The 21,147-nt window shown below is 45.1% G+C and overlaps 2 protein-coding genes across 4 annotated transcripts in view; both read left to right on the plus strand.

Moving 5' to 3' along the window:
• Positions 1 to 8,321, plus strand: part of LOC135371263 (small conductance calcium-activated potassium channel protein 1-like) — a 186,927-nt gene extending 178,606 nt beyond the window's left edge. For all 3 annotated transcript variants that reach the window (XM_064605354.1, XM_064605352.1, XM_064605353.1), the window contains exons 7-10: positions 1,407 to 1,517; positions 1,801 to 1,928; positions 2,003 to 2,072; positions 2,697 to 8,321. In XM_064605354.1, coding sequence (XP_064461424.1) covers positions 1,407 to 1,517; positions 1,801 to 1,928; positions 2,003 to 2,072; positions 2,697 to 3,092 — 705 coding nt within the window. In that variant the 3' untranslated portion in view covers positions 3,093 to 8,321. The remainder of the gene's footprint in view (positions 1 to 1,406; positions 1,518 to 1,800; positions 1,929 to 2,002; positions 2,073 to 2,696) is intronic.
• Positions 8,322 to 12,039: 3,718 nt separating this feature from the next.
• On the plus strand, positions 12,040 to 17,548 carry LOC135371266 (NADH dehydrogenase [ubiquinone] 1 alpha subcomplex subunit 13-like). Its single transcript, XM_064605356.1, has 4 exons — positions 12,040 to 12,163; positions 13,030 to 13,108; positions 15,635 to 15,706; positions 17,239 to 17,548. The coding sequence occupies exons 1-4, from the start codon at positions 12,070 to 12,072 to the stop codon at positions 17,447 to 17,449; spliced, it is 456 nt and encodes a 151-aa protein (XP_064461426.1). The 5' UTR covers positions 12,040 to 12,069; the 3' UTR covers positions 17,450 to 17,548.
• The last annotated feature ends 3,599 nt before the right edge of the window (positions 17,549 to 21,147 follow it).

Below are 21,147 nucleotides of genomic sequence, written 5' to 3' on the forward strand. Positions count from 1 at the left end.
ATATGGCTAGAGCCAGTAAGAAGAAATAGATAGAGAAACGACGGACGATGCGCTTCTTTCTAGTGTACCATGGCCCGAAAGCGCAATTAAGAGCAAACGTAAACACGCTTTTCGTTTCCACACCGCTGTTGGCGACGGTCTCGTCACCAACTAGTTCGCGTCTATCTGCGCTTCCTGACTGTTTATCATCTTTCCTCATCAACGGGCCGGTATACAGAGCTGGGGTTTCTCTCCTTTTTTTTATTATTATTTCTTTTTGTTTACGCCCCTACCATGCCAATCCCGACGTCGGAAGCAATATTTGTCCCGCACCTGAGATTCGGAAAGGACGTCGCTTCTTCCTCCCTGCTTAGTTTCTCTGCCACGTCACAACTCTTCCGTGACAAAACTTTGCGGGGAGGATACGTTCAACCGTCTCTCATTTCCTCCCGTCTCATTTCTTTCTCCACTTCCTTCGCGTTCTTTCCTCTACCCCATGCCGTGATCTCACATCTCAATTCCGACTCCCTTCACACAAGGTCTTCGCGTCCACAAAAATTCCATGTTTGTTGTCTCGGATTCTTATTTACCACGTGGATGGTGATGGTGATGTGATAAAGAAAAAAATGCCCCCCCGTGTATTAGTTTGGTTTCGTTCGTGTATTCCCGTTATTTGTAACCATCTGTTTCCTCTCCGTTGTCATTTCATTTATCCCTTTGTCTTGTGCGTTTCCTTTTTTTCTTAACCCTTACTCTACCCTGTTACCCATTCTTCCCGGATTTTTTTTTTTTTACTTGCAGTCTCTCGTGTCGTTTAAGCTCTCTTGCACGTCTCGCTGAGTTACGACGGAAGAAGTCGTCTCTTTACTTTCATTGTTATTTCCCGCGATGTTTCCTCGGCTTCCGGTGCTCTTTTTTCTCGGAGGCAAATGCTCGACTTCCCTAATGACTACCTTTTTTTCTCTCTTTCTTCCTTTGGTAACTGATTAAATGCACCTCCCGTACGCACGCAATTGCACTCGTCCTTGGTGTTGGTTATCGGTGTTCTACGTCTCGTAATTAGAGAACTGGGCTCGTTTGTGACGGTCGATGTACACCTCAAACTCTTACTTTGTTGGTACCCCGATTAATCAATTTAAGGAAGTCGGTCATGTTTCTCAGCGTAGGGGTCTGGTAAAGCAATATTTCGCCCTGTCGCACATATAAATAAATAATTAAATAAATAGATATACAATGTAGGACTGGCATGCCACTGTGTCTTCTCCAGGCGACTGAAGCACATTATTGATTCGAACTACAATGATGAATTCAATAAAGTGATCACGGCTTCAGAGTTCCAGCTCTAAAAACTGGCGTTTTCAACGCCTGGATTTTTTTTTCTTCATTATACATATGACAGATTTTATATGTGTTGATGTTCTGTGCAGGGAGCCGGTTGTACTGCTCTCGTTGTAGCTGTGATAGCCCGGAAGCTCGAGCTCACAAGAGCTGAGAAGCACGTTCATAATTTTATGATGGACACTCAGCTTACGAAACGAGTGAGTATCGCATTTTATTGTAATGCTGTTTGTATGGTATAGGCACGCGGACTTTATATGGTATGCGGGCTTGTCATAGAACTTTTCACTCTTGTAGGACACGCCTGTAACCCTTCTCAAGTGGTGTAAAAATATATACAAAATAAAACTGTATCACTTCCCACGGAATGCAGTGTTCATAGCATGCAGTTCAATGTCGCACTTTTCTGCTTTACAGCACTTTTTACAGCGCTTTTTACAGCACTTCACCGCACTAAAAATGTCGCTCTTTTCCGCTTTACAGCTAAAAAATGCAGCGGCGAATGTGTTAAGAGAAACGTGGCTGATCTACAAGAACACGAGGCTCGTGAAAAGAGTGAACCCTTCCAAAGTGAGAGCGCATCAGCGCAAGTTCCTTCTCGCTATATACAGGTATGGAGTTATACGTTGGCGATCCGTCGGCGTTTCGTTGGGCCATCATATGGCACTGACACGAACTATTTCAGTCTCCGAAAGGTTAAAATGGACCAAAGGAAGCTTATGGATAATGCAAATACAATAACAGACATGGCGAAGGTGAGAAACAATCCTCTCAATAGTAAAATGCTGTTCAGCGTTCGCCCCCCTATAGGAGGTACGGCTCGCATCTGCGTTAACTTGAACAGTCCTCCAGCCTGCAAAGCAGGAAGATAGCCACCCTGACAGGGCCTAGCAGAAAACAACGCCTATACGTAACGAGAATCACTCGTTACGTAGGAAAATAATGTCAATGTCAATTCAATGTCAATGTAATGTCAATAATGTCGTTAGGACATTATTCGTACATCCAGAGGATACTCGGTGTTGTTGGGGTAACTGTAAATAAATTACCAAAGCACCCTCCGCCGTTATTTCTACTAAGCACCGCCAGGGTCCGCAAGGCCGGAATGACGTTCAAGTTAACCCTGACGCGAGCCGTACGTGTAGGATATGCGGAGTATCTTCAAAGATGACGTTATTCCTTTTATTTTAAAAAAATTCACTCTGCTGGGTAACATGCATGAAAAGTTTTACCGCAGAGTGATATCTACGTGTATACTGCATGCGTTTGTGCTGTAGTGGTGCGGGCCTTGGTGTATATACCGCTTGGACCAAAGACCACTTATAACCTGCGCATTATTTTTCTTCTTTATTTTCCATACCCAACGTGACGTAACGCAGACCCAAAATTCGGTGTACGAGATGGTGTCCGACATGAACGCCCGTCAAGAGCTGTTCGAGGAACGTCTGACCACACTGGAGGAGCGACTAGCAGCCATCCACGAACAACTCGATGCCCTTCCAGACACCCTGGCCCGGTGCTGCGTGCAGTTGCAGCAGCACCTACAGAATCCGCCACCCTGTTCAAGCCTGCCTTGCCACGCGAGCCTTCCTCCTCACGGAGGACATGTGGAACCTCCCGTAGCTCCCCACCCCCAGAGGCACACCCACCTTCACCCAGACGATGCAGCCTCACTTACCACGCGTCCCAGCTGGTCTTCAGTGAACCTTTCGGGTGGGCGACTGGGTGTGCTCGCCCCCGCCATGGTTGCCCGGTCGGGCTCCACTGAGAACTGACAGACTTGGCACCATCAAAACACACGAGCAGTTCTTCGTCTTCGTGCGGGTCACTAGGCCTAGCTAGCGCCCCCATTTGCCCAAACTCCAAGGACCTCGCGTCAACGGGGTCCCCCTCAGTGCTGCAAGGGATGTGGCTCAGGCCTGAGCTTGAAACACTCGGCCAAATAACGTCAAGTGTCCTATTATCTCGAGCTGCCTTGCAGTTTTTATAAACTGTTTCCACACGCGTTATACAGCAGGCCCGATTGAAGGATGGGGCTACGCAAACAGCACGACACGAAAGCACACTTTGACGCGTTCGTTCCAAACGATACAGCGCGTGGTCCTGATCTATAGCGTCATCCTTCAATCGGAGGACAACCTGAGATGCACTGCATTGTGAGAGGAGACTTTTATCGAGACATCAAAACGGTAGACTGGGTAGGTTAGGTATTCATCATTCTGGGATCCGCCGGTATGGCGTATGGGATCCAACTCAGAAAGCGATACTTATAAGCTATTGAAATGATACTACGGGACCGACCAAGTGTTGGCTATCACGGTGAGTGAGATGCTTGGATCCCGCATGAAACTATACGTGCGTTGATGCCTCACTGAGTCCCACACAGACTGTGTAAGTGTGTATAGGGGTTTAAGGGCGTTTTTGGGAGATTGTGCAAACGTATATTTTTGATTCTCGGGTGTTTTCGTTTGAGCATGTATATTTACGGGCAGATAATGCACGCCTAAACATTGGTAAGTTTGTGCCTTTCTAATTGAGACCAATGCGAGCTACAGTTGAACCTTCTTATAAGAGACGCGAATATGAAGTGCAACTATGGTGGAAGACAATGGTTGTTCAATTGGGTATCGCTTCTTGTACTTGTTGATAGCATTTAGCGCAGTCGCAATAACAATACGTTCCTGTTACGCTGGAAGCATTGCAGGTTATCGTGGTAGCAAATTAGGCCAGGAATCTATTTTAATATTCACACCTTCTCGCAATTATTAGGAGGAGTGAATTCTACATGACACTTTACAGTAACCATATTCTATAACGGCACCCTCCCCGGGAGACCTTGTCTGTTGTACCGAGGTTCAACTGTATTTCACGAAAAGCGAACACGTGAATCAAAAAACAGGTGTACAATACGTCAAGCTTTTAAGAAATGGCGCTGGAAGCTTAGGGTCATCATTCGTTAGATGTCTTACTGGGTATGTATACTCCTGCTGCACCCAGGAGAAATGTGGACATGGCCTTTAGATCTCATTTTGCACGAATGTGCACCTCATGCAGACCCATCTAATTTTGCGTCACCAATATACGTCTTCGATGACACTTCATTTGCGCCGGGAAAATACACGCTGCTATTTTATTCGTCGCTTCAACGAGGCTGAGAGAAAAACAATGACATCTCCATCTTTTGTCCTTTGTCGTGATACAGTTTGGAGTACCGAGTCGTTAAATGACCATTCAATAATGAATGCCCAGAGCCAACGGTTATTTTCCTACAAAATCTGATGACAAGCACGTTGGTTATGAAAAGGCGAGTCGACAGTTGTATAGTTAAGTAGAATTTACGTGCGGTCGTCGGAGCTGAATAGATATATATGGCTGGATTTGAAGAAGCTGAACGGAATCTTTGTTTATCGCCTTTATTCGCCTCGAATCCAGTGACCACACCATATCGTTACGCTTCATCTAATTGCAGTTTGTGACCACATTGATAACTCAGTTACACAGACTGTTGTGCATACAGAGTGACAGATCACTGCACGGCACTGGGGAACATTGAATTTTACTAGGGATGGGCCAACCGATTCCGCGAATCCTTGAATCCCTGAATCCTAGGCAGGGAATCCAGATTCGGGAATCCGAATCCCAGTGCCCAAAACAGCGAATCGAATCTGTGGAATCCGCCAACCACGTTTGTTTGTTTCTTTATAAAATTTGTCTGGAGTCTGCCGAAAGCCCGATTGGCCGGCGGGCCCCGCGGGGCGCGCCAAAACCACAGCGTAAAGCTCCGACATTAACAAGTTTAAAAGCAACACGGTTTTGCTTTCGATTGTTTCTTAGTCTTATGGAAGGAATTCAGACTCGAGATCTTATGTGTTTCTCGTAGTCGATGAACAACATGTTAAATAAATTATACACTTAGGAAGAAGTATATGGGCACGTTTTCTCCCGAATGTGAATTATTATTTAATTCGTTTTTCATTAAACAATGATATCAAATTCTGCTTCAAAACACTGTTCGATACAAGTGAATTTTTTTTCTGGCTTTTTAACCTTTCTTTTTCTTTAAAAAAAAAAGAATGGATTCGATGATTCGTAAGATTCATGGATTCGCACATCCTTCCTTGAATTTGGACTCGGAAAATTCTGGATTCGTCCAATCTCAAAATTTTACTGCAAAAGGTACTGCCCTCTATAAACGCGCACTTGTTGTGAGCCAAACTGCGAGGGGAAACAAGCTGTGACGTAGGAGGGGAGGAAAGCTGGGATTGGCCACGCGCCCCACGCACGTGTCACGTGTGTTGACCGGGCAGTCCTTAGCAGTACTCCGGAAAAGTTAAACAGACCCCCCCCCCCCCCCCCCGGACGATCTCTGCCAGAATGCTCGCTTCCGCTCACATTTTCCTGCCTATTCCGCGCGCGAAATCAGGTTATATATTGGGTCAGTGGGGGTAAAGTAGCATCTGTAATGACGCCGCGATTAAACCAAACAATAGTAAACCGGGTTTGACAGAGCACGTTGATAAGCTGACAAGTCTTTGCTCTTGTGATCACGGTGGAAGGAGACCTCGAACATTTACTGGCTTTCAAATTGGCACAATACGTACTAGATTAGTTTAAGATTTCTAACAGACTGAACGTAGAAGTAGTTGTCCCAGTTAACGCGCTCAAACAGCGTTAAGCGAAAGCTATGCGCCACTTTTGCATAGGTTTGCGTCATCTCTAGAGGCAGTGAGCAATCCATAAGCAACACGTTAGCTCTAGACATCATCAAATGCACGTGCGTCTGTTTTAATGCGGTGTTACAGTGACTGCATTCAACCATCCGGTAGATTCAGTTAAACCCATTTTTTGTATTACTTTATTTTCTAATAGCATAGGAACGTGCAGGTTACACGCGACCTCCAGTGCTGAGGACGCCACACCAAAATACTATTTTTATCTCCTTAGGAGAGGTCTTTAAAGAGTAAGTTTTTAATACACTCTATAGGGCAAAAGGACGTTGACATAGAGCAACAAATTCTTTCAGTGAACGCATGACTGCATGTTGAGTTATAGAATTCTGTTTGCATGTGACTTCGAGCTTGGGGGGAAATATACAAGTTTGATTATTGACCTCTGTGATTTGTGATTGTCAGGATCGAGTATCACTACTAATCCGATCAGGTTACACTCGGCATTGCATCATTTTGCTGTCTTATCCAGAAGAGTGCCAAAAGAAAAAAAAAAGAAAAAGATCGCAGTTGGGTTAGATCAATGTTCCCCTTCGGAATAATGCCCATGGGAACGGAAACGATTTCTTTCTTGCGAGAAACGAAAAAGTTCTCTAAACTGATGAAGGCTCTGGTGCTAAGACTCGAAAAGAAATGAACACACAGAAAGGGTAGTTGCACGCATACTCTGCATCTATACATATAACTTTCGAAAACAACGATCGATCAAAATGACGCCAATGAAGTTTCTTTGCGACGATGACTCGTCCGACGTTAGTATATGAGAATCTCATCACATGTATAGTTCTCCTGTCAATATAGCATGCACAAAGCAGTACACCAGGCAAGGCACTATACCTCACTTTGTCTAGTGTCGGGGTCGGTGATTGTGTCCAGGTGTGCGCATTCCACCGATGCGTGTTTTATCTATCTACGATGATATCTCTCTGCTACGACGTGCGCTTGTCATCAAGCAAGCTATAGCCGTGGACCGGGAAAACGTCGAAGAGTTTCACCGGCAGCATTCCGGGCACCGTGTGAATGTACGTGCGAGTGGTGTGCGTGGTGACCTTGAAATGACCTTCGCCTGACCTTGAACGTAGTGGCCTTTCTGGGGACGACTCAAACGTTCCACCGTGTGCGGCCGTCCAAAATTGTAAAACTTGTACACTACACTTATCTATAGATGAATTTCACAAGTAGGTATTACCTGCATTTTTTTACACACGCATTTATGTTCTGCGCATGTTTGCGCGCATTGCTCTGCGGTGATTGCACCCCCAAATCCACCTCAGTGTTTATAAAGGATCCCTGATTTTGATACAAGCTTATCAGAGTGCTCGGGACCAGTAGTTACCCGTCTGATCGCACGAGCTGCATTTCCACGGAACACTCAAATGGCAGAAAAGGCAAAAAAAAAAAAAACTGTTCACGGGGCAGAAGTTCGGCCCCATTTTCACAGCGCACATATAGCAGACGACACCATCAGCCCTGTCGTCTGCTACGGAATACCTGGTGGCGGAGCCAACACCACCTGGATAGAGAAGGCCTGCTTACTCGTCGGCGTGCCGTAACAACTAAGAGTCAGCCAATCATGATCGTACTTTCAACGGCGGTAGCCAATCACGAACGTGCTTTCAGCGCTCGTAGTCATGGAGTTAAGCCACCGTCAGCCGTACGGGCAGCCACTATCGTCTGCGAGCAGTGAGCGTTTCCGCGTACTAAATGGGAAATCAAAATAAAGCCCGAAACGGTCCCATATTTTTTCTCAAGACTAATTTTCTGGAAAACGTGTTAAACTTATAGTTTACAGGTTCAAATTTGGGAAGTTATAGCTGCATTCATTTGCGAGTTCTTGAATTCGCAGAACGGCGAATCGCGCTAGCAGACGAATTCTGACTTTATGTGTCCACGCAGCGAAGGAGGGAGAGGAGGCATTAAGCAGGCCTATCTAGGTGGCGTTGGCTGAGCCGCAGCATATTCCCTATGACTAGAAACGCGCGAAAAGACGTGACGTTGAGTGCTCGTGCTCACGTGGCAGCAGAAAGCTATGACGTTTTGAGCATCTTCCGCAGGAGTGTCTCGGGGAATGTCGCTCGCGCGGAGTACACGGTATTTGTACCCAAACAATCTGAACAAGCAGGGCATTAAGTTGGTTTGTTCGACGTAAAATGTTCGATCAGACGACAAAAAAGAAAATTGTGTTCTAAGCGTGCAATTTCTTGATAATTTGTAACCATTAATGAGTACATTTTTTTGTGCATTGGCCCGAGTAAACCTTTGGGGTCGTTCTTGTTATTCAACAGCTCCTGTTCTGATTCCCAGCGCCACTCGTGTCTCTTTCATGAAACTCATATATCTCCTACAACTAACTCAGAAGACTACACAACAACTATATCGTCATGCTCTCTCCCGAGCAGTGCCCCACTCCTCGTAACTCAAGTTAGAGAAGAAGTAAAAAAAAAAATCTAATATGCTAGCATATATTTTAAAAGAAGAGTTCGGAACGAAAACTGACGTTCACATTATTTTCAGCTGAACTCGGCACTGACTTCACTTCGCTACACAATTTTTTTGTTAACTACAGGAGTAAACATCGTTTTAGTAAAGCAGCTGTAGTAGGTATATCTCATCATCTAACATCACTCTGTTACTGTCATTGAAATGATTAGGCACAAGTTTGCCGAGCAATGTTGACAAAGCTGTTTTTGTAACGAGAGGATAGAGAGGTAGCAAGCGAGCTGGTGGGATAGACCCGTAACTTAAAAGCCAGAGACTGGGGGGACAAAAAACGACAACACAGATAAGGTCTCAAAGGTCTGCTTGAGACCTTGTCTGTGTTGTCGCTTTTTGTTTCCCAGTCTCGGTTTTTAAAGTTATTGATCTGTTTTTTTGTTTCGTGTTACAACATTGGGAACGAATGACAGTAAAACTGCTTATGAATTATATTCGACGAGGAAGAAAAACAATCGTAGGATGCACGTGGTTTGCTGCCAATCTCAACTAGAGTCACTAAATAAGCTATTTAGTGACTCTAATCTCAACAAATCTTAAAGTCGAGTTTTAATATTGTTCAATGTAAATAATGCAATTATAGCACAAGATATTATACATACTGGCCCAATGTTAACCGCGTTTCTTTCCACGATTCTTTAAACCAAGCAACCAAATACGACGCGTCAAAAATGTTTAGCGTGTCAGCTGTTTTCTCTTTTTCCTATCTGGTAGTTCCTGAATGCTAAGCTAAATTTAAAGCTATCAAAAGTCGAAGGAGCCTACAGGTCAAGGAGGCATGAAATCGCACTTGTTTTCGTCGTGATGTCCATATCACAAGAGATAAACTTCTGTTGAACGAAATGAGAGTGTACTTTGCGAAGTACCCATAGCGAGGCACTGAAAACATGATGGATTCTCCTCTCACATCCTGACTGTCATTGTGTATACACAACAACTTGACATCTAGATCAGAACAGGGTTCACAAACATTACTCTTGTCGCGCTTCAGTGCCACCTTCTTCATACAAGTGCCCCTAACGTGCACGTTGAGAATATCACACACGGTAGTTCAAACATTTTTCTATTCATTAGTCACGGTGCAACCTTATAGAAGCACCGCTTATGATGCTTACTCGTGTCAAGTAGGCCTCGCGGGCCTCCTCATACGATTTGCATTTCTTCTTCACACGCGCCAAGAAATATACCGTGTATTCACACTAGTGACAGCTCCACGGAATATTCCAGTGGAAGAAAAAACAAAAATATGTCGCGGGGAAGAAGTTCCGCAGTGTTTCATGGCGAGCATTCGCAGGGTATACCGGAAGTGGCGTCTGAACGTACACACTTAGCAGACGACACTATTTTTTCCTGTCGTCTGCTATCTTGTGGCCGTGCCGCGGTATATTCCTCCACTTTTAGCAGTGCACGAAAACACATACGTCGAGCGATCGCGCTTACGTAACTGCAGGAAGCTATGACATTTTTCTCATCTACAGCTGGAGTATTCTGGGGTATGTCACTCACGCTGAATACATGGATAGTATGTACTTCCTCTATTCTGCTGTCTTTAGGACCATGTATAGTCAAACTCACTTTTGCTAAGGGAGTAACGAGTTTAATAAGAGAAAATATCTACTGTGTACTCAGCACTGTTAGAAAGCCCAGAGAATGACTGGCAGATGAACAAGTTTTCTAGTCATAACAGCAAATAGTCCGCAAGTCATGTTTTTTTCTAACGCTGTTCTTTTTTTTCTCTCTCTCTCTCTTTTTTTTCTGAGCAGTCATCAAGATCTTAGATACCTAGACATTTGGACGGTTATTATTGGACAGTTATAATTGGAAGTTTGCGTAAAGAGAGCAGATGATCAAGAGTTTTGGTCGCAGCGTACGCAATTGTCCTGTGAAGGCAAAAAAAAAAAGCGTTTTTGTTATTCACCAATTTGAAAACCAAAAGTCACGATCGCTTCATACGGCTATTTTGTTGCGTACGTGGATAGATTTGCGTACGCGCTACTAGAACTTCCTAATCAAAGGATGTCAGAGGAAGGAATGCACACAGGCTGGAGGCCCTACACGATATCTGTTTATCATTACACTGGTTTCTAGAACAGTTATTTATTTTTGTTTGATGAGTTTAACGTAGTAGAATGCTTGTAGAACGGTATTAAAGTATTTCGTGGTATATTATATGACGTATACGTTCACGATGGCATACCCAGGGAATTTTGCTAATTTTGTACGAATATGTACACATAATGTATTCGTGCCGTGTGTTTCATATACTTTTCCTGGGTTCGGGTGGTAATCGCGTATCTTTGTCAGACTGCCTGGAGTTCTACGCAAGATGGAAGCGCGCGGGCCAGTTACTATTTTCAACGTTGTTTGTTTGAGTTTCTGAAATTTCTTCCAGACAATTTAACTGAACCTGTACATCATTGTTTAATATTTTTATACGTAAATAAAGCTGTTGACAAGAACGTTTCTACCTTACCTGTCATCCGTAAGTTGGTACACAATACGAAAATGCTAGTCTGGTAATTATGGAAGAACAGAAGTTTGTACGGCAATGGCAGTGTTGAAGGTTCCGAATTACAAGATAAAATAATAGCAGTTGGATTGGATTGAACTGTAAAGAGGAAAGAAGCTGCTGGATTACGTGTAAACGCATATGAATGGATGTCACCTATTGGAGGAACTCCGCATAAAATAGAAACACCAACGAGGAGTCCACAGATCTAAACATGGTGGTAACTCTTCCAGTCGTCAGTATATGCGCCGAAGTGGGGACCATACATCTGTTGCTGCGCTCTGAATATATTATACCCACCGGTTCCTTGCGTGAAGGCTAAAAATCTTAAAAAGTGTATGGGAGTCTTTCGAGTGACGTCATTGTCATTGTCATAAATCTCTCCACCGTGCGTTGTTGGCTCCTGTGTCTCTAATGCTTTATTTCTCTCTAAGTGAAAGCGTCATGGGTTCGCCTTGTTACCTTCAGCATCGCTCACAGCAATTCTTAAAATAATAATAATAATAATAATAATTTGCAGTTTTTTCAAGCTGAAGGCTGAAACGTTAGTGTTCCTCGCGTAAAGTCAGCTGTGTAAACTTTTTGAGAAGAACTTTTACGAGTTTTTATGCATTGTCCAGGAACGTTTCAAATGGTATTTTTAATGAAAAATTCGTTCGCAGTCAGCGACGCTATTCAACAAGATCGGCGACAGCGTCAGATTAGCGGTCCTTCGTGGTGGCAGCAAATAACAACCTACGGCTGCGCACACACAATGCGCACCGTGCCTCCACGGTTTCTGTTTCGGTTTGGTGCGGCATGGAGAAATCGAGAAGCCATAATCCATTCATCTAGCAGCGTCGGCTTATACGAAGTAATATAAACTTCATATATTATGTGTTTTATATTCAAAGGCAAATCATGTTTGTTGACACGTTTGTAAAAATTTCAAACCGAGGTCGCAGAGACAAAAGCAATATCGGCAATACCGGGGCGCTTTCTGGGTTTTTGGTCTGGCAACAGAAGTTACCGAATCTCGCCATCATGGCGTCGGCCAACTATAAGCAGGATATGCCTCCTGCAGGAGGGTATGCTGAATTTAACTACAAGCGAGTCCCAGCGAAAGTCTGGGGATCTGGTAAGCTTACAAGACATACATCTATGAGCAACAATGCAATTCATGACATTAGGCTAGCTGCTATACTGTCTGGCAGTTTGATTGATATGGTGTAGGACGTCTCAAGGATATGTATGTATGCATAATCCTCACATATAATGAATGAAATCATTTGTAGTTGCACACATAAAAAATTCACACTACTATGTTATAGTTTTATTGCCATAAACGCGCACAAAAAAAAAAAAAGCAGTGTTTGCTTGTTGGTTCATAGTCCACTCCGAAAGCAACCGGAGTTGACCAAGAATACAGTGACCCCGAAATGGTGCCTACACAGGGTGGGAGAAGATTTCCGCACGCATTTCAAAACGTTATTAAAAATTGTGCATAATAAAAATCACCTTGCAAATTGGCACAGTGCTGTAGTTCTGTGAAACGTTTTATTTGAGCTCACCCTCAATGTTCTACCATCAATACGACAGGAGTTACAAGCTGCAGAAAATCTGAGCCCATGCATTTTCAATGGCCTATACCGCCGTCGTTACGCTTAGGCCCTCTCCGTTTCATGCTGCATCATGTTTTGTCCCTTGTAGTTCTTGCACATTCTCATACCTTTTGCTATATACTACGAAGCAGTATCCGAGGCGTATTTAGGAACACTTCATAATAATGCGAGAAAAAAAAGCTTCAAATAAATAAATGAATACGGCACTGAAATCGAGACCATGTCAGTTTCTCATGTGGTGTCGAGGCAGTAAACGCCTCACCAAATATTTCTATGTGGTTCTGCGGTTTCTATGTGTATCTCTGCTGTTTGACGCTGAAGTGTCGTTGAATTTAGTGTCCACAATTTTACAGGTTGTGATTACACCTTAATCTCGTTACAGGATATAAGTTACTTGGTGCCTATGCTGCTGTCACTGCGTTTTCGTTTTACATGTACTTCCGGTCATACAGGAGAGTGTAGTAAGTATCTCTACCTTCCACTTCAACACTTCTGTGAGTAGGGCATAGTGCGCTAAAAGGACATGGATGTTATTACAAAACGCATCAACGACAGCAAGTATAGAACTTATTCACTGATAGTCACCCCCTAGAGGGCACTAGCTTTGGGGCAAAATCACAGCCATAACGTATTGCCGTCGAAGTTTGGTTTCGGTTTGCGTTCGCTAACATGTGCGAGGTTATTATTTATTTTTTTGGAGAATACTGCCGGCCATCAGTTGAGGTCCAAGGCAGAGAGAGCATGAGGAAGAACAGCACAGGGACACAGCATCCATAAGGCTCACATAGAGCCTAACATGACGAAAAGGTAAACAGGACAACAAGTGATCGCCTATTTTAACATGCTTAGTTGGTCCATAACTACCTTAGAAAAAGTTGCGGAGCTAGGAACGCTCGTCAGGTGTGCTGGCAACTTGTTCCATTCGCGAGTAGTGTGAGGCAAAAAAGAAGAATTGAACGACTGCTTTCCGCAATGAAACTTACTTATGAGGTTAACATGTTTCCGCTCGGTGGTTAACATGTTTCCGTGTGGTGGCTCTAAAGTGATTCCCCCTTTTGCTCATTGTTTGCTTTAGTGCAATATTGATATTGATCAAATATCATGGCACTGGTTTTCGAGTTTGAGTTTGGTACGCTGAACTGCTTAAAAGAACTGTTGCGACTGGCAAAAAAACAATTAAACACAATTCAAAGGAGAATTTAGGTAGCCAGGGTTGCGGAATGGGGTCTCCCATTCCGTTCCAATTCCATTCCGAGGAATGGAGATTTGCGATAATTCCATTCCTTTCAGTTCCTCGGAATAAAAAAAGGTATGGTCAGTTCCCACTCCTGGAATGGCTTGGCAACCCAATTCCACTCCGTTAATTCCCTCAATAAAAGGAAAGGACCGGTAACCATACTGGCAAGTCCAGCAATGCTAGAGGAGATTGACATTACCAAGCACGGAAAAAGCACAAAGACAAGGTTATTTCACTCTTGACCGTGTGCAGGTGCGGTGCGAAGGGTGCGAGGGCAGAAACCAGCACGTTGAAACCAAAACTGCCACCAGGGCACCCAGACCATTCCCATTCCTAGGACAGTTTCCGCCATTCCAATTCCATTCCAGGCTCTGCTAAAACTGGAATCATTCCGGAATCATTCCAACTCCAGAGTGGCAACTCCGACGCCATGTAATAGGTAGTGCACGTTCACCAGAGTATTTACTGCTGGCAATACGATAACGTGGCCGCTGGACGAGCTCGTATGTACGAGGGGCATCCCATAAGTTCTCGGCACGACCGAGTTGGAGCACAGCTGAGGTGAATGAACTTGGGTCACTTTTCAGCATACTCCCTGCCGAGGTCCACACATTTCACCCAATGCTGCTCACGTGCTTGGATCCCTCTGGGGAAAAAGAATCGGAACTTTGTCAACGACATCATCGTCACTGTAAAAGTAGGCACGAAAAAGTTCCTTCTTCATCCTGGGAACAGGTTTGGTGAATGGTTGACCACAGAAAAGCTGCAGTAGTGGATGACAGTCATTGCCACAGCGGCACATTGTGGGGGTCCACATCATCCTGATGGAACAGGACCCCCTTCCATAGCATTTCTGTTTCGTGGTAGTCCCCAGGGATAATCTACCCTTTCACCATCCTCATCGCAGAAAGCCGTGGCCATCGCCTTGCCCGCTGATGGAACAGATCGAGCATTCTTTGGCAGTAGGGTGTGGTGTCCCCTCTGTTTGGACTCCGCTTTGCTCCAAACAGCTGGGGACTGTCCGTAGATGTGGTGTAGTGTGTGCGATTTGATAAGGCATGAGCAATCTTGGGACCCACCTGGCAGAGACATTGCATATGTCAAGACATCGGGTCGCTATACACTGAACTGTGCTTTCGGATATGCCTGTGACCTGAGCGATGGCCTGGCAATCTGCCATTATCTCATTGTGCACACAGTGAATACAGTCACTTCCGCAGGCCTTCCTGGACAGGGGTCATCTTTGAGTGGGTCACATCCTCGCTTGAATTCTGCGGTCCACTTCTTCACTGTGCTGTGGTACAGAGCATCGGGAGCATCCTCCCGCAATGTTGCCAGCATGTCCTGGTGGACGCGTGCCGGAGTTAGGCACTTTCGAGAGAAATATTTGATGAGTGCACGTAACTTTGCTTTCACACAAATATGGGATGGGCAAGGATAATTACCACACCCGTAACCGCTAATTAATAAATGTATGCTGAGCACTTTAATGCGTTAGAAAAGTATAGCTTACATTGTGTAGCATTGTCATTTCTTGTAATCCTGTGCACATCCAGAGAAGTGGAAGATATGATGCAGATGCAAGTACAGCCATGAAATGTTTATGCGGGCAACCTTCTGTATTACCACGCAGGTGGTTTGGATAGCAATACACTGCACTAACTGTGTAGTGCGTGGCTATGATGTTATTGATTGATGACTTTATGATGTTGGTTGTATTTTTGCAATGACTAACTTCTTTACTTTTCAGTCTGCAGAAAGTAGAGGACTCTGATGGGAGAATTGCAGTGCAGCCAATTGTGCTTGCCGAAAGAGACAGGGCGTGAGTGTACACAGTTTATGACATTCATCCAAACACTGATAGCCTACACACAGACACGAGTCTGCAACGTGCACTATTTTACTGCTATTTTACTATTTTACTACTATTTTAATGCACGCTGTACGCACCTTGGCAGCATTTGCACGGCTGGACATCAATTCCACAGACATATAATATAGACACAGACTGCATAAGACGTGCATCGCAAAATAAAATCCCGCGAAATGTTTCATGAACGTTCCGCCTAGCAAATTCACAAATGATTAAGACGGTAAAATTAACCAGTTTTACAGTATACCCATGAACCTCGTAGCACAGTGGTTCCCAAAGTGTGGTCCGTGGACCCCCAGGGGTCCCCGAGAGTGTTCGGTGGGGTCCGCGACGATTGGAGACAGCCCGAAGACTGTCTTGTGTGAGTGCTGGTCACATCATCTCTGAGGGGGACAATGTGGATATATGACGATATATGATACTAAAGAATGCAGAAATACACTACCTTCTCATTGCCTGCAGGGCAGTGCCTTGCTTGTTTGTTTTTCTGTCACGTCCCTTATTTATGTCAACGTCAACTGTACTTAACAGGGGTCCTCGAATGGATTCTCAGTGGTTCGGGGGGTCCGACAGAACAAGAAGTTTGGGATACGGTGCCGTAACATGCCACAAGGACAATGCCCAGAAGAAGAACAGTCTCTGTTCGAAATATCGCTGGCTTTCGTCCTGAGGCTTTTCCCTTAACAACTCTTTTCCCAATGTTTTTCTTTTTCATTTCCACTTACCTTTTTACCTTTCTCTTTCATCAATTTCAGATGCATGTTCTTTGTGCATTCAGTAAACACAAGAAGGAACTTCGCAGATATTTTGCATGCCAATAAACACATAATTCCCTTTCTGAAGAGGACGCCCCCAAGCATACTTAGGGTTCTTCGTTTTCGGGTTTTACGATTTTTCAAACTGGGGAGGGAAAAAATCGGGTGCTATTTACGTACGAGAACCCTGGGAGAAATCGGGCGCTACGATCTCTGTTTGGTCTGTCATCGGGGAATTTTCGGGTGAAACGAAACACATACTATGGAGCAACGACTGGCTGTGACACTGGGACAAGAAACAGTAATCTTTATATTTCCACTCGGAACTGGGGTAAGTGAATGACCGCGGTATTCAAACACTTGCCCGAGCTCCACAAAAGCTCGTCTTTAACTCCTGCAGGAGGGGATCATAAACGGGGGACGAATAGGTTGTCACAAATAGCTCTCTTTGCTGATACTATGATTCACTTTTCCGACGGTTTACCGAGAACAACAAGTTGAAGGACCTCAAGGATTTCGGGTAGATATCGGGTTTTACCCTAATTATTGAAAATTTGTTCGGGGGAGGGGGGCTATCGTGAAAAATCGACTTTAACCCAAAAACGAAGAACCCTAAGCATACTTGTGGTATTCCAGCAGCGTATACCTTCAGTTAGCCGCTCGACGCAAGCAAACAAGAGGGAAGGAAGGGAGATGCAATTTTTGCATCTGCAATTGCTTTTGCAGGTTCCTGAAGCAACTCAAGAAAAATTTTGAAGCAGAAAAGGAGCTCATGAAGGATGTTCCTGGATGGGAAGTTGGTACGCTCTTCGGAGAGCCCCTCTACAAGACAACGCCAAAAGGCTACCACGTTGACCCCATCGCCTTAGAGTTCTTTGCTCATGCAAACCCAAAGGACAGAGAATACAACCACCTCTTTGCGTACAAGAACAGCTAATCTTTAGGAGGTTACATTTGTTTTCCCTCATCTGCTGTTCTGCACTTTTCTTTTCCTTCCGTCTACTTAGGTACGTAATAAATAGGTGACGAAAATTTTCACGGCCTCGTTACCCGCTGTCCTCCGCTGACCTCCGGGGATCCTATTATGGTCCCTGTCTGAGGAACCATAATATCATCTCACTTAGGCAGCATCTTGCCAAGATACATGTCACTGCTTTCAGGTCCCGGGACGTTGTTTGGAACACCTGCATTTATCGCACGTGAAAGTAGGCAGAGGGACAAAGCATGTGTACACATGGACAGTGTTCAACAGCTATTCCAACCAACATGCTCTACAGCCCCTGGCAATCTACTGTGGCCACGGGCAACGGGAGACACTTATGGGGACAGTCTGGAGATTATAGCTGTATTCAACTCTATGTTGCATGTAGGTTCAAAATGCAGGATTTCATCCAATGCAGCGTCACACTTTCTGAGGTGAACAAAAACAAACAGCGTGTTTACATCAGATTTCACCAGTGACATGACTGAGCGAGTAAGTTACTAAGCCAAGTCATTACTAATAGCCACTACTAATAGTTACTAACTAGTTACTAATAGCCAAGGTCATGCTGAATACCGGGAGGTCGTTGGTTTGAATCCGACTACCGGCTGTGCGCTGTCTGAGGTTTTCCGTGGATATTCTGGCAGACTTCACAGATGAATGTCGGCACTGTGCCGGCCCAGGAGGCATACTAACCTTTCCTCTGTGCTCCCGCTCCTTCCTGCTGTCCTCTCTCCATCTGTCCACGTCTGTACGCCACTCGTAGCCGCAGTTGCTTTGCGAAGCTAGCACGGAATTAAAAATCCGATTTCAGTTTCACTGTGACGTCAGCATGGGTTACTACACCCTGGAAGACGACGTAGTGCTGTGCTACCAAGATAATGGTGACTGAGGACTGTTTTGACGTATGGTAAAATGTAATCAGCAAGTTTCGTCTCGCATCAGGGGCTTCATTTCTCGGCAGAACAAAAACCCGAGGGTACTCACATAAACACTGCGGCAGCAAAAGTGCCGTTTATAAACACACTATCATGAATAATTGGATGCAAATTTAATTGACATAGTTTGCATGATGCCAATAAGCATCACAAGAAAACATGCAACAAGTGCTCTGGTTTACTTTGAGACTGTTGCTATACTTACGTTATGGGGTCGGTTGGGATTATGTCTCCTTCCCACAGCCTCTGATCTATATATCCGAACCAAGCCAAAAATTTATTAACTGCAATGTTGCTCCGCAAGTATTCAGTTGCACAGTAGCAGTTAATGAAACCCCACTGCTGGTTCCTTGTCACCAACTGGCATTCTTCTGTATAGAAACCAATCTCGTTAAGTATGGCCAGGAACTTTCATCATTGTGGTAGAGTTTGGGTTGCACAGCGCGCACCTAGACGCGTACAGACGTGCATAGTACCCGAGTTGCTTGCATGTGTGCATGAGGCGCAGAATGTCGCTCTCCGTCGCAGAGTGCCGCAAACTATTCACAGTGGTCCGCCGAAGCAGACGACAACGGGGCTTTCTACGTCACGTGACGAATGAGGGAGAGAAGGCAGTCAACGGCGTCGGCAGGACCGGCGTTTACTTTGCGCATTCGGGGGGACAAGTGGGAAATTCCCCCTTCCTGTATTCTTGGTTTTCTTTCTCTCTCCTGTTGTCCTAAAGCGGCGGCTTCTTGCCCGAAAGGTGTCTTTTTGGCGCCCCTTCAGATGGTCGTCACTCGTCGGTAGCGCTACACTCTATGGAATCCGCTAGTGAAACCCGCTTTTGAATGTATGCTCTGTGCAAATTGAACTTCTGCTCAGGAGAGGGGGAAATGGGCGGAGAAGTCATGTGGGCAGAGTTCCTCCACTCACCGGTCGGCGCGGAGTAACCAACGTGCTCGATATTGTGCATGGTTGCGGTTACTTCGTTGCCTCCTTCGCACATGAAACGACCCACCGTGCTGTGGGGGCAATCATGTTCCGCGTTAGGTTACGTCAGAGGCTGAGGGAAAAGGGAGAACTGAGGAGCTGCGCGGAAGCGTTACCTACTTGCAGAGCGTATTGATGATGGCATCGCACCGTGACTTGACTCGAGAGGATACATCACCAATACCACGATCGAAATTTAGCTCTCTGAAAGGAACCCATCTCAGTAGCAGTCACTCTGACTGTGGAACATCGATATCAGGGCGCGCTTGCACAAACTTTGGGGATATTCCTCGGACCCGTCCTCATTGGCTATTGGCGCACAGCGCCGCCCTTCGTCGCACAGTGCCGCTAACCATTCAGAGTGATCCGCACAAGCTGACGAAACCGGGACTTTCTACGTCACGTAGCGAATGAGGGAGAGGTAGTATCGAACTTTGCCAGAATTTTTAGGACATTCCTCGGTGCCGTCCTCATGGCGTTACCGATGCTCTCGGAAGAGCGCTGTTGATGACTGTAGTGTGTGCCCGAAGCACTACAGAAGGTGCTGAGGGCACCACTGAGGAACTTTCTCAACGTTCGTGCAAGCGGGCTCAGACCTGAAAATGACTTATTGGTTAAATCCAGCGGCGTAGCCAGACCTCCAAAGTAAGGGGGGGGGGGGAAGGATTGATAAGAAAGGATAACTTGAGAAAGTTAGAATAGAGGACGGCACCCGAAGATCAGGATCAGGGCTCTGATAAGGATCGGAATAAAGCTAGTGCATTTAAACGCGTTTCACAGAATGCCCAAAGGTGCCATACTATAACCTACTACAGTTTGTGTATTTCAAATTCACCTCTCGTATTCTCATCACTTCAGTCTTGTCCTTCCGGTACCGGGTGAGAGCACCTGGAAAACTTATTAAAGGCCATTCACTGTTTGGTGCCTTCCCCGTGTCGCATGCTTGGACCTCATAAAGAGTCGAGGGCCTCTTTTGTGTTTGTACCTGTGCTATTTATTGATCTCCAATGAGAGGCATTGGGTCCCATGGCAACAGGGTGGGGGCGATGGGGGTGGGAACAGCAGAGCGTGCAATCTTACCCGCGTGTCAGTTGGTCTGTGCAGGTCGCAAAGGTGAGAAAGGCTCTCTGGATCGAAAGTAAGTAGTTGATTGGTGACCTTTCTATGACGCAGCAAGTGGTAGGTCTTGCTGTCTTAATTTTCGCTGTGGTTCAGAGTGGGCAGTGTGCATGTCGGCTCATGTGCTATGTCTGAGCGGGTTCTTTGCATTCGTGTTTACATAATCTTTTGTCGCTTCGCGTGTCTTATGTAACGTCAGTGAAATGACATTTTGTAGCTATAAATCCACAAATTGGGATGCATCATGGAAAGTGAATATGCTAGTGTTTTCTTCGCACACTTCATTTTGATGCGCATGTATACAAACTATTAACTTGCGGAAGCTGTACCTGTCTGTGCAATCTCGCTTACTTCGAACCCTGTTATAGTGCAATACCCCTGAACGAGGGCGTCCGGGCGCAAAAATGGATGGTTTTATGAATCTGCTCCTGGAAACCGTCTACGATGAGGTAAATGTGCAAGCATTGTCACGTTCCTATTTTGCATATTTTCTTCTGCATGCGGTTGGAACTTTTGCATTACTGGACGGTGTTCGGACTGTTTTTTTTTTCCTTTTGTTTTTTTGCATAGTTGCGATGGCTTTTTGTAAAGGCCGCATCGAGATGTACTTTCGTTGCCACTTCT

Source organism: Ornithodoros turicata, chromosome 10, assembly GCF_037126465.1.
Source record: "Ornithodoros turicata isolate Travis chromosome 10, ASM3712646v1, whole genome shotgun sequence".
Lineage (NCBI taxonomy): Eukaryota > Metazoa > Arthropoda > Arachnida > Ixodida > Argasidae > Ornithodoros > Ornithodoros turicata.

Coding starts and splice junctions, on each gene's coding strand:
- LOC135371266 (XM_064605356.1), top strand. CDS start 12,070: ATGGCGTCGGCCAACTATAAGCAGGATATGCCTCCTGCAGGAGGGTAT. Junction 13,109..15,634: donor CGGTCATACAGGAGAGTGTA/GTAAGTATCTCT, acceptor TTTACTTTTCAG/TCTGCAGAAAGTAGAGGACT. Junction 15,707..17,238: donor CTTGCCGAAAGAGACAGGGC/GTGAGTGTACAC, acceptor TTGCTTTTGCAG/GTTCCTGAAGCAACTCAAGA.